The following is a 17,713-nucleotide window of genomic DNA, read 5'->3' on the forward strand; positions in this document are numbered from 1 at the left end:
ACTATGGGGAGTTGTTCCTGTTCTGAACACTTCCTGATATGGACAGAGGTGTCAGCAGAGAGCACTGTTTTCAGACTGAAAAGAACAACTTCACTTCCTGTGGAGCATACAGCAGCTGATAAGTACTGGAAGGATTAAGATTTTTTAATAGAAGTGATTTACAAATCTGTTTAACTTTCTGGAAGCAGTTGATTTAAAAAAAAAAATTCCACCAGAGTACCCCTAGAATTGCATTAGATTTTGCGCAGTGGGAAATTTGCTGCATTTTGAAAGATAATATTTGCAGCGGCAAATCCACACCAAATAATAAAAATTTTGATGCAGATTTTTCCTGATTTTGCTTAGAATATGTTATTGAAAAAGTCAACAGGAAAAATGGTAATTTCTCTTATGACTATATTTTGGTATAATTTGTGCAAGGTAAGTGCTACCAGAAGGAGGTAAGTGCTACCAGAAGTATCTGGCAGCTGCTTATCACAGTCATCCTACTGCAAAAAAATCTCAGAGGCCATCGCATGTTGAAGGCAGCATCAACATACGATGCTTTTGTATGTCGGGGCCATCGCATAAACGGCGATCCGGCAGCGCAGACTGCTTCAGCTGCCACCGGATAGCCGTTTGCGGTGCCCCGTGTGGTCCGCTGATGATCACTTACCTGTCCTCAGGGCGTCCTCTTCGGGATTCCCTGCATCATCGGCGCTCTCCATCGTCGTCATCATGTCGCTGCGCACGCCGTCCCGTCATCCAATAGGAGTGGCGTGCGTAGTGACGTGATGGCGGTGACGTGAGAGTGAGGATGGTGGGGAAGCAGAGGACACCCCGGGGACGCGGCGACAGCGATGGAGGGCGACATCCAGGGCAGCGGTGACGAGCGGTGATGGTCCGGAGCGGCGGGGACACGTGAGTATAACCTCCAATACCAGTGGTCTTCAACCTGCGGACCTCCAGATGTTGCAAAACTACAACTCCCAGCATGCCTGGACAGCCGTTGGCTGTCCGGGCATGCTGGGTGTTGTAGTTTTGCAACATCTGGAGGTCCGCAGGTTGTAAACCACTGTCCTATACTTTACATTGCATGGATCCCTATACACGATGGTTTCAACAAACGATGGTTCATTTGGTTCATATGTTGAGGGACCACTGTACTTGATGTGTGCAATTTCATTGTAAAAAAAACTACTTAATAAAAAAGTAATACCACAGACAAACAGCAGAGCCTTAGAGCTCCATAGTAAAACGTATAATAGGGTGGGGGTCACATTCATTTTCCTTACATCCTATATACACTTTTTGCTGGTAAATCAAAGATAAAGTCTGCAGCATAAATAATACATGTGAACATACAGCAAGTGGAAATGGACCCTCTTAGTTGTTGGGCCCCATAGCAGCTGCTGTGCCTGCCATTCTGGTAGTTCTGCCCATGGCTTTATGTCTGTGAATGAGTAATATTTCTAAGATTTAGCTCTCTCCTTCTTCGCACTGTATATACGAGTAAATAGATAATACAGGAGAATGGTTAAGCGATATTATTTCTGGTTAGGTGAGAATCCGATTTCTTCCAGGGGTAGTGGATGCCCTGTGTAGCCCCTTCATATGGCATTACCCAGTAAGACAATATGAAGCTGAAAAGGCAGCGGGCATTTAACTGCCAAGATATGCCACCGTGAAGTCTGGAATCCTCTCCTCCTACAGATGGGAGAAAGCAAAGGAAACTGCTATTAAGAAGGCACAAAGAAGCACGCTTGTGGATCTCTGAGCACGGAAATAAGTCAAGTATGAAGCGTTGGTAGCGAGCAGACAAACATGTTATCATCATGTAAAAGGAAAAATGCAGATCAGATTTCTCTGGCTCCTGAAGCGAAGGGTTTTTCCATATAGTTATACTTAGAGTATTGATTAGAACCTCTTGATCTTTTTTTAGTGCAAAATAAAACACTCAGCTGCCGATGGTAAGAAAAGCATAACTGCGCCAATGTCAGACATGTGGCTACTTAGCGGCTTTCTTTAGTAGAGTAAATTAATTGGTCTTCCTGTGCCATCTGATATGATAATCTGCAATAGTCCCTCTTCACATTACACCACATCGATAGGTCAGGAAATGTACACTGATTATTTAAAGATACACATAGGGCTCATTTCACCCCAATTTACAGATATACATGCTGGCTTCCTAGTAACATGTGGCTTCAGATTTCGTTTTTTGGGATTTCAAATTCAGTAACACAATAGTTCCTTTTTTCTATTGTGTATTTTTTATGTTTGTCATATTGTGGACTGTGCTGCATGGATCTAGTTGACAAATACACACATAAATTATTCCATATCCTGCAGCAAAACTTGTCACTCATATAATGGAAACTGCATGTCAAAGCAGGATCCAAAAGCTGCAAAAGTTCTCAATTTTTACCACATTTCACAGCCCTTTTTATTTTAAACAATAGCTTATAGGCTAGGTCTAGCTCATCACGCAGGGCTAACATTTCTGCTGCATATTATTATCAAAATAAAATATGAAATAAAACACAATGGGACACGTTTACTCTTGCAAATGTGCCAGAAAGGTGACATAATTAAATATAAATAAATATATATATATTTTTTTTTTAGTCCGTTTGAAGGTTTTCCATTTTTTTTCTTCTTTAAACATAATGTAGTGTCATATTTCTATATTACAGTACATTACTGCCTGAGCAGATGCGTATAACAGGAATATGTTAGGGCATCCCTATGCATGTCAAACAAATACTCTAACAGTATTATCCAGTTGCTTTGGCTGACATTACCAAAGGGGTTCCCTCCGCCCAATGTCACCACTGATAATGGTGCTTAACCACTTAAGGACACAGCCAATTTTCATTTTTACGTTTTCATTTTTTCCTTCTCTCCGTTTAAAATAAATAACTCCATTTTTTTTCCATTTCCATTCCATATAAGGACTGCTTCTTGTGCAGCCAATTTTACTTTGTTATTACGTCTTTCACTTTACCATAAAACATATTATTTGTGTGTGTGTGTATTTGCAAAACTGTGTGTTAAAAAAACACACAGTTTTGCAAATACTCTAACAGCATTATTTAGTTGCTGAGGCAAATTTTGGGGTGTTTTGTTTTTATGCAGTGCACTTTATGTTAAAACTGACATGTTGTCTTTATTCTGTGGATAAAACGATACCCATTTACATGTTTTTTTTTTAACTATTGTTCCACTTAAAAAAAAAAAAGTTTAACTTTTTGCACAAAATAAGTATGCTTAAAATTGCTGTACTGTGATCCTATAACTTTTTATTTTTCCTTAAATGGGACTGTTTGAGGGCTCATTTTCTTTGCTGTGATCTATAGCTTTAATTGGTACCACTTTTGAACATATACTACTTTTTGATCACTTTTTTTTATTACATTTTTTCTGGGATGTGATCAACAATCAGCAATTATGTTTTAATAGTTGGATATATCTTTTTATTAGGGGCGGGCCTTATTTATATAAAAAAAAACACTTATTTTATTTATTATTTTTAAGTCCCTATAGAGGACTTTTATATGCAATCATTAGACTGCTAACACTGGCTAATGTTTTGCATAGCATTACTGAGTGTTTCTTGTGATCTACTAATCTTCATCAGCAGATTGGTTAAGGGACCTGCACGGAGCATAGTAATACATAGAAATACATAGTAATATAGTTCATAAGGTTGAAAAAAGACCAGAGTCCATCAAGTTCAACCCCTAATGAGTCCCTACTGAGTGGATCCAGAGGAAGGCAAAAAACCCTCATACTAGAGGTAAAAATTCCTTCCCGACTCCAAATATGACAGTCAGAATAAATCTCTGGTTCAACGTTCTGTCCCTATAAATCTAGTATCCATAACTGGTGATGTTATTACTCTCCAAATATGCATCCAGACCCCTTTTACAGAGTTCACCATGGCCACCTCCTCAGGCAGAGAATTCCACAGTCTCACTGCTCTTACAGTAAAGAACCCCCATCTGTGCTGGTGTAGAAACCTTCTTTCCTCTAGACGTAGAGGATGCCCCCTTGTTATAGATACAGTCCTGGGTATAAATAGATCATGGGAGAGATCTCTGTACTGTCCCCTGATATACTTATACATAGTTATTAGGTCTAATTCTGATAATCTTTCTGGGTACTGCAGTCCTCCCATTCCCCTATTACCCTGGTTGCCCATCTTTGAACCCTCTCCAGCTCCACTATATCTTTCTTGTACACTGGTGCCCAGTACTGTACACGATTCCATGTGTGGTCTGTTGTCCCAAATGTGCTCCCATTTAATACATAATCCCAGCCCGGATTTTTCCTCCCCATGTGCATTACCTTATATTTATCAGTGTTGAACCTCATCTGCCACTTCCCAGCCCAAACCTCCAACCTATTCAGATCCATTTGTAACAATGCACTGTCCTCTATTATGTTTACCGCTTTACAGAGTTTAGTATCATCTGTAAAGATTGCTACTGTACTATTTAACCCCTCTACAAGGTCATTAATTAATATTCTCCCCCAGCCCAATCCTTCTCATTTTATGCACCAACCTTTTATGTGAAACTGTATCAAATACTTTGGAAAAATCCAGATATACGACATCAAGCGATTACCCCTGGTCCAGTCTGGAGCTCACCTCCTCATAAAAGCTGATCAGGTTAGTTTGACAGGACCGATCCCTCATAAAGCCATGCTGATATGGGGTCATACATTTATTTTTATCAAGATACTCCAAAATAGCATCTCTTAGAAAACCCTCAAACAAATTACATACAACGGAGGTTGAACTAACAGGTCTTTAACTCCCGGGGTCACCTTTTGACCCCTTTTTAAATATTGGCACTACACTTGCCATGCCTTAGTCCTGGGGAACCTTCCCTGTCACTATAGTGTCCTTGAATATAAAAAAATAGGGGTCTGTCTATTACATTACTTAATTCCTTTAGAACATGGGGGTGAATGCCATCTGGACCTGGTGATTTGTCTATTTAGATTTTTTGTAGGCGGCACTGTACTTCTTCCTGGGTTAGACAGGTGACCTGTACTGGAGAGTTTACCTTATCTCGCTTTATTCCCCCTGGTATTTAATTTTCCTCTGTGAATATGTATTTTTTTTTTTTTTTTTTACATATTTTACATTTTTCTCTATAGCTTTTTTTAATGCTTCTTCAATGCTGTCCTGTTTTAGTAGTTTAAATGCTTTATTTTTGTCATTTATTGCCCCTTAACATTTTTATTCATCCACATTGGTTTTCTTTTATTTCTATCCCTTTTCTTCCAATAAAAGGTATATCTTACAGTAAGAATTTAAAATATTCTTAAAAGTCTCCCATTTAAAAGCAGGTGAATGGCATTTAAACCGATCGGACCCCTGCATTCATGTTGCAGGGGTACCGATTGCTTAGGGGGAATAGTGAGTGCAGCTCTTAAGGACGTGTGAACTGACCCTTAGCGTGTTTTCCCACAGACAGTATCCTGCACACATTTGAAGCTGCAGCTTTGAAGCTGTGTTCAGTCATTTAGTTTATAGTGAAATCTGCAGCATAAAATCTGCAGCTCAAATTAGCAAAGGATACTGTACATGTGAATAGACCCCTAAGGCTAGGTTTCCACTTGTTTTTTTTTTCTGGCAGTTTTTGGAAAACTGCCACTGCAGTTTTTGAGCCAAAGTCAGAAGTGGATCCATAAGGGAAGAGAAGTTTAAGTCCTTCCTTTATATGTCCTATTCCTTTTGAATACATTTCTGGCTTTGGCTCAAAAACTGCAGTGGCAGTTTTCCAAAAACTGCCAGAAAAAAACCAAGTGGAAACTTGGCCTAAAGGGGATAACCAGCAGCAATCTGTATTTTCTCTAATGTTGGCTGGCAACAATAGCCACCCTCCAGCAGGTGATCACACAAGCTTCTGTGTCATGCACGTTCACTATCACATATGCATTCATAATGCAGAAGAGGGACATTTCCCATCACATACGTGTACATGATGAAAGACAGCGTGTATTGTTTCACATGTTCCAGCATGAGGAGGGAAGAGCAATAAGTAAGACAAATGGATGTCTACTTGGACACATATAGAAAATGTCAGATAGATAGAGGACTTTCATCCCTTGGTATTGTTGCAAGCAGTCTAGCATTTTGTGGTTTTAGAGCCTTTTTTCGCTTTTTTATTTTCCTTTTCTAACCTTTAAGTTAGTGTGATAATAATACACAGAATTTGACATACAAAAAATTTAAAACATGTAAAGTAGCAATGCAGATGGTAAAAACGGTATCCATCAGCAGCTGTAGGTTATTATCTGATGTAACCGCCCAGATAAAGTGGCATATTAGCATACTCTGAATGCCCACTCTTGGATGTAACACTATATCATTAGCATAATTAGTTAAACTTTTCCTGAACATTATACGGCAGCTAAAAATTGAAAGTCCCCAGTATTTCCATTCATACTTTGTCAGGCTTTGGAGAACTTTAATGACAGCATAAATGAAACTGCCTAACCATAACAGAAATGAGTTCAGTAATGACGTTTTGCTGTGGAACAGAACTGAGTTTGATCTATCTCTAAATTATTACATGGACAAGACCAGCATAATGAAAGGATTACAGCGTACAGCGTATTCCCTGAACACTGTGAACCTCACCACGCTGCCAAGTAGGACTTTATTCCAGCGCCTGTAACAGTATGAGCTGTATTGCTTTAGATGTTGTGGAACACATTGTCACCTTATTGTAGATCTCATACTGATGAAGTGACGCAAGAAGAAATTATATTTTTATATTCTTTATAGCACCTGTTACATTCAAATAGGCGTGTTATACCAACAAAACCCACAACATTTGCTAATGTACAGCCATCGCCTTTAGAGGTATTCTGTAAATAACCCCACTACATGTAACAATAGTGATTGACTTTAGGCTGTGTTCACACATTCAGGTTTTTTAATTACACTTATTAAAAACAAAGCCAGGAATGGATCTAAAGAGCAAAGAAGTCTCTATGTTTTCATTAATGCATGTCCTAAATCTGAGATTCTGGCTTTGTGTTCAATAACTGCAATTAAAAACCTACTGGGAGAAAACACTTAATTCCAGAAAGAGGAGACATTTAAAAATAAAAATAAGAAAAATAATAACATAAGGCAAAACCTAGACAGAATAGACCTAAACTACTGTAGACAGTATTTTTAGACAAAACCAGGAATTACTTCAAAAGAAACAAACAGCTGCCAATCTTTCCAGTATAGTTTTTCTCGGTGGCAGGTCCACTACTGGTTTTGGTTAAAAATACTAATCAAAATATCTACTATGGGGGAGATTTATCAAATCCTGTGTAGAGGAAGAGTGGTGCAGTTGACCATAGCAACCAATCAGATTGCTTCTTTCATTTTTAAATAGGCCTGTGAAAAATGATACAAGCGATCTGATTGGTTGCTATGGGCAACTGCACCACTCTTCCTCTACACAGGATTTGATAAATCTCCCCCAATGTGAACAGAGTCTACGAATGCTCCATCAATTAGTTGGCTTAGTTTTATGCCACATCCACATAATCCCCACAATGTAACTGATCTAATGAAAAATTACATAAATCACACACAGAAAAAAGATCCAAATATCATTTTATTAATACATTAATGCAAAAAATGACATACATTTAAAAACATTAAAAACAGGAAGCAAAACCCACTGCTTGTGTCATAAAAGCAGAGATACCAATGGTCAAAGAATATACAGAGATACCAATGGTCAAACAGAACTAAGATGGAGGCCCACAATTACCAAAAGTGTATGAATAGTTCCATATATATGAGAATTACATATAACCCCCAACCATTGCTATATAGGGGACAAGCAGAAATTAACACAGACCTAACTGCATAGATACATTAATAATAGAACCTGTGGAAATAAATCAAGAGAGTAAAGTGAGCAGAGTACATATTTATTATCAAGTGGCTGAACAGGTAAGGCTGCATTCACACCACGTTTTTGCTATACAGTTCCCGTATCAGGTTTTTGAGGAAAAACGGATTCCTCAAAACCAGACTAAACTGTATCAAAACGTGTGTACAAATTTTAACCCATATACGGTTAAAAACCGTATACGGTTTGAAAAATGACATCCGGTTGCATCCGTTTTTTAAGAAAAAACGTATACGTTTTTAACTTTTCACTCCATTTTGAATAAAGTTTTACTTGTTTGATTGAAATTCCAAGAAAAAAAACACTGCAAAGTCAAAAACCGTATGGTGAAAACACGGTTCCCATTGACTCCCATGTTAAAAAAGAACGTATACGGTTTAATACAGTTTTTCAACCGGACCTAAAACCGTGGTAGGCTACGGTTTTGGGTACGGGAAAAAAACCTGACAAAACCGTACAGGATGCAAAACGGACACAACCTGATGCATCTTTTGGCATACGGTTTTCAATGGAGAGTCAATGCATACGTTTTCCAATACGGTTCTGTACGGTTTTCACATAGAATGTATACGGGAACTGTATTGCAAAAACGTGGTGTGAATGCACCCTAAGCAACCGGGACCACCACCACCTGACGTTTCGTTTGACTTCTTGGCTGATGGCTTCTTCCAAATTATATCTGGATCTATAGAAATGCTTTTTTCTGTGTGTGATCTAGTTTTATGCCAAAAATATGCACTTTTTTGACATTTAAAAGAGGACTCCAGTGAATATAATTATCTGATCGCGGGGGGGCCCAGCGGTTGCACCACCCGCAATCAGTGGGCGGTGCGACCGCTGTATAGGGGATAAGTTGTCTGATCGCGGAGGTCCCGCCGCTGTGGACCCCCGCAATCTCTCCTGCAGCACCCACTTGTCATCAGCCTCACGGAGCGAAGATCGCTCCGTGTCTGATGACTCACGATACAGGGGCTGGAGTATCTTGATGTCATGGCTCTGCCCCCTCTGCCTATGGGAGGGGGCATGACGGCAGTCCTTCCATCCTTCCATTTTACTTATGTTAAAATAAAGGGGGAATTGAAATAGACAACAAGTTCTGATATAGCAGCCTCAAAATACAAACACCCTATATGACCCTAGAATTACCTGTTATATTTTACTCATCAATAGAATCATCTTGACGTGCCAGCTATAGTATGTGTACAGTTAAAGGGGTATTCCAAGATTTCGCTTATTTGACTATGCTACAAGGGCTGTAAAGTTAGTGCAGTTCATAATATAGTGTCTGTACCTGTGTGTGATGGTTTTCTCACAATTCTTCTGTGATTTTCACCCCAATATTTATTTTTCCCAGCATACAAATGACTTGCAATGTGGCAGAGACCTGACTCACTAGTCAGTTGATGACAGGGAGCCTGTCTGCTTCAATGGGTTCAGGGATTTCTTGGTGGGTGAGAGATCAATCTGCAACTAATGCAACAGCTGTAGGCACCCTGATTGAAAACCACACAGATTTGAATGGATGCAGCTCATTTATGTTTCAATGGGTGGGGTGGCTGATGTGTGGGAGGGAGGATGGTAGAATTGTGGGATTTGTAGTCAAAAAAGAAAAGTCAAACAGGAAATACTGGTTCACAAACAGCTAGCCACAGTATTATGGTAATCTCACAACAAGCGCAGATCCTTCCTAAGCATGTCCATTATTGTCTGGCAGGTACGTACTAAAATCACCTTATGGTGGAGAACCCCTTTAAGATGCAACTTACACTTCAGTCATGGACAGTGAAGAAAAGTGTATTTCCTTTCATCGTTGCCTAAACCACCATTGTGGTTTATCTTCTGCTGAGTTATAAATATCTGCACAAGCTTATCCGCATCAGATGTGTGCATGGAAATAAAGCTGTACAAATATGTGGCAGGAAGTCATACCTTAGAGCAAATTTACTAGCCAGCATAATGGCATTGACTGTCCACATTGAAAAACAAGGTTTATTTTTGTGGCCTGCTGTCCCTTGTAAAATTGCTTGGCTCATCACCCAATCTCATCCAAATCAATAAAGAATTAAAAATGGTACGCCCTAAATATAACTGTGTGTGAGCCATCTATATAACTAATATGTACATGAAGGTGTTACATCCTTATATCACAGCAGATGAAAATACATTGATTTGAACAATATCAACTTTTTTGTTCTTATTGCCACTAATTTAATCAGATTTGGCTCCATATTCCTTAAATCAGTTTTGGCTCCATGAACACTTACGAGGCTGCTAAAGATAGCAGACCCCCTGATACTCTAATACATACTGTACGTGGTGTGGTGGTCTCTTCTCCAACAAATTCATTAAAAGTGTCACAAATTTTGGACAAATGGGTCATGGGTGGCAAAGTGGCTTAAAAAGTATGTCATTTTGCTTGAATGCCAAATTTTCTATTGTATTTACACCGGCAAACTGGTGTAAATACATTAATACATATGTCCCATTGTAAATGTGCTCTACTCTGGCAGATCAACTGGAGAACAGACAGTTTAGGATCACATGATGCTATATATAAGTGAAAGAAAATATGATGTCTAGAATCTATCTGGATGCTCCTCCATTTGCATCCATTTGGATACATGGCCTCCACTGTTATTTAAAGGGGTATTTTCTTTCTAAATAACTTAGCTTAGAATAAGAGCAAATATAAAAAACATGAAACATTATAAATATATTTTCTATTTCAAAAGTGCCTTATTTTTGCTATAATCCCTCTGGCTCCTCTTCATTGTTTATTGCTTGACCTCTAGAGTTACTGGCACCACTGCAGTGTAGCAGAGCTGGCAATCCTCTCCCTGTATCTTCTATAGAGGATGAGCAGGATATAGGAAGTGTGCATGAGTGGCAATACCTGGTCCCATCACCTCTCTGCCAGCCTGCAGACATCACATACAGCTGCATAGCAATTCTTGCTGCCAAGTTATAAGGGCTGTATTTAAAGGCAATAAATCGGGCGATAGTGATGCTAAAATAAATTAAACTAAGAAAACTACGGGCGGGTGTCGGGATTATCTCTCTTTGAGGATCACACTGCTGCTCATGACCCGTGTTTATTACAGATTGATGATCTGTGTCATCAATTTATTCATCTGTGACAATGTGGCTGTTCATTGGTATCTGAATATGCAAATATAAAGATAACAGTATAGACTGTTTATCCAGAGATAACCGCAAATAAGCACATCGGCTCAGCATTGTTAAACTGATAAAACAGGTTGGCACTCTGTAACAAACATGGGTCAGTGGACTCCCCCAAAGAAGACATTCTTGGCACAGACTTGTAGTTTTCTTAGCTTACTTTGTTTTAGCATCACCATCGCCAGATGTATTGCCTTTAAACACAGGCCTGATAGCGGCTCAGCAGCTAGGAACCCTCCGCAGCTCTATGTGAAGACTGCAGGGCTATTGCACATGTCCTGTAGCCCTGCCCTAGAAATAGGCCTAAAAGAGGTGGTGGGGCCAGGAATTGCCACTCATGCTCTACCAAGCAAGCATAGATCAGGGCCATCCTCTATAGAAGATACAGGGAGAGAAATGCCCAAGTGCGACCAGCTCTGCTACATTGCAGTGGTGGCAGTAACATTGTACTTGTTAGTACACTTCTCTTCATGGCGCTCCTAGCTGCTGAGCAGCTTCCCTTGCTCAAAGTAGGTGCTTTTAGTCTTTTTTTTTTTTCTCTGCCGTTTTTTCCTCTGTATTTTTATCATGACAAGTCATGTGATTCTTTCATCATGTGACTCAAGGATTTCTAAATGGGGGGTCGCCAGAAAAAAAAAACCTCAATGCTAAACCCATATGACTTTTTAATTCTAGGTTTTTTTTTTTCTTCTGACGTTTATGGGAAAACTGTGAGCCAAAGCCAATTCAAAAGGAATGAGAAATATAAAGGAATAACTTTTACACCCCCTTCCTACTAGATCCACTTCTGGCTTTGGTTTAAAAACTGCATTGTTTTTAGGCATTTTTTACAAAGTAAAGTAAAAACCTAGCCTAACATAGGGAAATTATATATATCAGATATTGTCATATCTGTCATATCGCAAGTAAAAGTAACTTAAAAGGCTCTTACCAAATTCATTCATCAATGCTCTAGCCTTTGAAACAAATGGTCCAACTTCGCTTGGATGCATTTTTGCCCTTTCCTTTAAATCAGCTCCTATAAGAAAATACATAAGTAGAAAAAGGTAAATCAATGTGCTACTAGTCAGTGGTATCACACATCACATAGACTCTCTAAAATGGCATCTAAAAGACAAGCACACAAACAAATATACTGAGAAAAAAAACGGTTAGCATCCATTTTTAAGACCAACATTCTGTGCTGATTAACATTATAATCATTTTAGAAGGGTCAAAGCTCAGTTTGTCTGTAATTCCCCGCTTCAGTTACAGCCATATTTGATTATGACAATTTAGCTGCCTGCAGCCACAACTATAGGGAGCAGAGTTCAATAACGGATGCATACATGAGTATGCTGAAAACTTGTTTTTTCTTATGTAAAGGGAACCCGTCAATAGTTTCATGCTGCTTATAGGGAGAGGTCTATCAATGACCTAGAGCCCTATAGATCATTCTGACAGGGAATCCTACCAATGTTTCATGCTGTTTGTGGTTCAGGTAGAATGAAACAGCTTCCCTATAAGGAAATTATTCAAGCTTTAGAAATTAAAAATTGCACATAACTACATTACCATCTTTAGGGTAAATTTACAGTAAAGATTTTCGTGCTGAATATCCCCGAGTAGATTATGTGCGAATTCTGATTTCAGCAGCCTTGATCTCAATGGAACGCTGCTGCTCTGTGCATACTGCAGTAATTCCACCTACGGAAATTCCAACACATTCATTCTTTTGGCGGAATCTGCCCAAAACCGCACTATCTTCTATGGGATGTCGCTTAATGCCTGCACAGACATAAAGTGCCATTTCCGGAAGAGACTGCTGCACGCGGACTGCTAACTGAATTTTCTTGTGTTAGTGCAGTGTAGAACTTTACTAGTGTGAACATACCCCTACCGAAGGATTTAAAAAAAAAAGAAATAAAAGAGAATAACAATTTTCAAGATCTTGAACCTTAGCTGCCGCTACTAAGATTAGGAAAATTCTGGATTGTATGGAGATTCATGGAAAACACATTTATTTCACTGACTGGCAGGAATATGGCCCTAAGGAGAGAAGCTGGGTTCCCAAGGAGGACATTTATGTTCCATCGCTCATTAGGAAATTTCACCTATAAGTATCCACTGAAGCTTCACAAAATCTTTGTGATAAGGAGCCTAAGGCCAAGTTTACACGGGCGGAACTTGTGCGGACATTCACTGACATTCGGCTGCAGCAGTCTTATTAATTTCAATGGGATTGCAGCACTGTTCACATGGCAGAATTTCCGCACCAGATGTTTTTGCGGCAGATATTCTAATTCCAGCATCCGCAGAAAGAATAGACAAGTGTATTTTTTCTGCGGAGTCCACAAGGAAATGCATTGCCATCTAGGAGACGGCACATTTCCGAGCGGTCTTAGCGCCTGCCGGATTGGGCAACTTTGTGGAATGTCCACATGTTTTCTGTGCGGACATTCTGCACATTTTCTGAACATGTGAACAAAGCTGAAAGGAGATAGGCTTTCGGTTACTCACCTCACCAGGTTCCTGCAGTCTCTGCAGGCGGCATTAGTTCTTGCCAATGGCCATGCTCAGTTGATAGGAAACTGGATACCTCCTCTACTTCAAAGACGACATTAGACCCTTGTGGTCTTTTTAAAGGGGACTTAAAGGGGTTATCTGGTGAAATGTGTTTTTTTTATTTTTTTCAATAAATATGCCCAGTCTGGCTAATAAAATAATGAAAACTTTATCTCACCTTTCTCAGCTCCCTCATAGCCTCCCATATCAGGGCGCCCTGTCTTTGCTGACAGTCTGCTTGCTGAAGCTACCCAGAGCTGTATATGTGACGTCACAGCATAGTTCCCCTTGCTGTAGATGCTTGGGAAGAAGCAGAGTTACCGTCCAGAGAGTGGGGGAGACTACGTGGGAGCGAGGAAGGTGTATTAACGTTTTTATTATTTTATTAGGCATATTGGGCAGATTAGGGGGGAAAAAAACATTTCACCCGACCACTTCTTTAAAGGCTAAGGACATCTATGCATCTTTTTTAATTATTATTATTATTATTATGTATGCATGCATTTCCTGAAAGCAAAATTAAGCAAGATAAATAAAAAATTAAATAAAAATGCACTTTCTGCTCTTCCCCCAACCTTCTCTTAAGGTTATGGATAAAATAAAAATTGAAATAAATGTATACAAAGTAGCTCAAAGTGTGGAAAATTGGATGAGCATCTATGGAGGGCAGCAAACACAGGCTGCAGATAGGGAGGAAAGTACACAATAAGCAAGAGATAATCACATGGGCTGTGGACGAGTTTAAAAAAAAAAAAAGAAAAAAAGGAAAAGAAAAAAAAACACAAACAGCAAACTCAAGAGTCCTGACACACAAACCTTACACTCACATAAGGAGAATCTAAACCTATAAGTTGTCTGAAAACTAAATATCAGGGGGGCTGACAATGGATGAAGAAATAAAGACTACAGACTGAAATGTATGTAAAAAAAAGTTTTAAAGCAAGGTAACAACTTACATATGTAAACAATGTTTTCTTTCTTTTCAAATAGCCTTCAAAGAGGACCTGTGGCCAACAACCAAGACAGATGTTACCATCATTAAATAGCCTAGGGGACCCTGATCACCTTTTTATAGTTTCTTGATACGCTTTCCTGTTCCTGAGAAATTTGGGCTTATGATTTGGGGCATCAATCAGATGGGCATGAACTGAATATTTGTAATGGGAGTAAATTTCTAGTGATGGGGGGCATTATATAGTTAGGCAGTATTTAGGTATATATGCCCCTCAATGTACAATATTATCACAAACACAAAAATAATACCACCCATCTCCTAATATTCACTCCCATTATTAAATGTAGGTTTACGCCCATTAGAATTGTCAGACAATCTATACACACACATCTTGGGTAGAGGAGAGTGATTTTAGAAACTGTAAAGTGGTGGTCAGGGCACTCTAAGCTATTTATTGACAGTAGGTCTTTGTTTTTGGGGTTGGTCACAGGTCATCTTTAAGCTACTCACTCCTTGCTCCTTTTCCTGAGCATTAAGTGGGAGATTTTTAAAAACTTGTCCAGAGGAAAAGTTTCCCAGTTGCCCATAGCAACCAATCAGATTACTTCTTTAATTTTAAAAAGGCCGTTGCAAAATGAAAGAAGTGATCTGGTTTGTTTCTATGGGCAACCTTTCCTCTACACAGGTTTTGATAACTCTCCCCTTAGACCCTGATATTGACTCCTGTTTAGATCCAGACTATGACCTTTGCCTTATTTATAGATATTGCTTCTGCCTTTACCTTTCGATACTTAGCCTGGTATCTATTGTTCTGCTTTAAGGGGTATTCCGGCTTTATACAGCTTAAGATATATGATCACAGGGGTCCTGCTGCTGGGGACCCCGCAATCTCGGTGCAGCCCCCAGCATTCTGTGCTGGGCGCTGCCTCCGAGACGGGGATTTGACATCAAGGTGCTGGGGACCTTCACAATCCTTAGAATAGGGGGTAAGATGTTTAAAGCTGGAATACCCCTTTAAGTTTCTAACCCATAAAAATACTCCTGACTATGTTCATTCTTACATCCTTAAAGCTAATTATCCACTCATTTTTCTTTCTTTTTTTTTGGGGGGGGGGGGGGGGGGAGGGGGGTTGAAAGGGCATTCAGAAATCAGAGTCAATAGGAAATTAGGAAATGCCAAACCCACTGCACCTTGGGTTTGGTGTTTTCTTCCCTGCTTGGCCCTTTTTGGGCTCAGTGGGGGTTTTCCAAAATCACAGCATGCTTAGACTATGGTGTTTTTTTTTTTTTTTTTTAAAGAAAAATTGTAATTTCTCTCCCAACTATATGGGAAGGGAAAAAATGGCAAGAAATTATTATTATATTTTTTTGGGAATGTTTTTCAAGTGAGAAAACACTAAGAAAAAGAGCTTAAAAGGTTACTCCGCTCCACAGGGTCCAGAACATTGAGTTCCGAACACTGTGTGCAGGTTACGGTGTTCACACCCGCCCCCTCGTGACATCACAGCCTGGGGCCGTCGCACCCCCTTCCCATAGACTTTCCTTGAGGGGGCCTCAATGAAAGTCTATGGGAAGGGGGTGCGACGGCCACGAGGGGGCGGCGTGAACACGGAAACCAGCACACAGCATTCGGAACTCAATCTTCTGGACACTGGGTAGCAGAGTAACCCATTAATGGAAACCTAGCCTTAGCCTGTTACATCCTGTTTGCTCCTCTGGTGACAACCTCTGGCTCTGTTCCTGACAATGCTACTGCTTCATCAGCGCTAATATCATCACTATTCTGGGGACCATGGCCTTGAAGGGGCAAAGGGTAAAGAATGGAATGACTCCTTATTCATCCCACGCAAAACTTATAGAAACTTATAGAATCCAAATTTACAATGAGAAACAAACTTCCTAAGAAAACCTTATATTAAAAGTATAGGATATTGTCAGGATCTGCTCAGCTTCCAGAATATTTCTCTAGACGTTAGTAATTGGGCAAAAGTTTTCTCTTTAGTTCCCAGAGATTCCCAATAACATTTTCATCTAAAGAGCCTGAGGGTCATTCCATTTTATTAATCTTCTTTCTTGTATTTCTGTTGTTTTGCATCTAGACTTTTCTCAGGCTCTGTTATATTGACCATGGATCTTTAGCCTCGAAAACTTTTTAATGTTTGAATTTATTCACCCTGCCACCTGTAAATAATTTCAGGCAGACACCGAAAAAGTTTGAAAAATATATTTTTCTGCACATAATTTAAAGTATTTTGTGTAATATAAAAATGTTGAACATTATAAAGCACAAAACCCCATATGTAAACAGACCCTTATGGTGCTATTCTATAGGACTAAAATCCCATTAGTGTCCAATTACAATGTCACAGTTAGGACAGGGTGCTGAGTAGTTGACATTCTACCCACTATAAAAAAAAAAGTCCAATACATTATTTGGCACCATTCAAAATACAACATATCCTATAAGTAAAAAAAATAAAATAAATAAGCACTCACACAGCTCGACAGAATGGATGATAAAAAAAATAGAAAACCCTTACCAAAAATAGCTGTGTCTGGAAAGATTAAGAGATTACAGTTATTAAAACAAACAAAAAAAAAAAAAACATTTTTCGAATTTAATATTTATTATACATCTTTGGTCTCTGTAGATGGCTGTACACCATCACTTTATGGACAACATATATTAGTCTATGACATTTTTCCGTACATCATAGCTGCCATAAAGCACACACAACTGCTGCACTGCCTATTTTTTCTAATAAGCAAAAGCTATAACATTTATTGTGATGATAGTGTAACTTTATTTGCTAACTAGAATTAGATTTGTAGACTTTAAAATACAGAGGCCCATTCATCAAATGAAAGACTAACACAGGACATGTAATCAGTCCAAAATTGTGTTTCTTCAATCCCTTTGTAGTCTCTGATGTTTTGATTCAATTAGTGTTTTTTTTTTTTCAACTATAATTTTTATTGAGCATATATTAATAAACAGACATTCAAGCCCAGACATGGGTCGTAGAAAACAGCTCAGGTTTTTAGCATAGTCAAGAATAGGTATGAAATGTGAAACATACAACCAAACTAATGGTAAACAACAACACTAATGGTA

The 17,713-nt window shown here is 39.1% G+C and overlaps 1 protein-coding gene across 3 annotated transcripts in view; it reads right to left on the bottom strand.

Annotated features, from left to right (window-relative positions):
- AUH (AU RNA binding methylglutaconyl-CoA hydratase) overlaps positions 1-17,713 on the bottom strand; it is a 221,297-nt gene that overhangs the window by 112,989 nt on the left and 90,595 nt on the right. For all 3 annotated transcript variants that reach the window (XM_056525610.1, XM_056525604.1, XM_056525619.1), the window contains exon 4: positions 12,031-12,117. In XM_056525610.1, the coding sequence (XP_056381585.1) occupies positions 12,031-12,117 (87 nt within the window). The remainder of the gene's footprint in view (positions 1-12,030; positions 12,118-17,713) is intronic.

The sequence above is a fragment of the Hyla sarda genome, chromosome 1 (assembly GCF_029499605.1).
Source record: "Hyla sarda isolate aHylSar1 chromosome 1, aHylSar1.hap1, whole genome shotgun sequence".
In the NCBI taxonomy this organism is placed as follows: Eukaryota; Metazoa; Chordata; class Amphibia; order Anura; family Hylidae; genus Hyla; species Hyla sarda.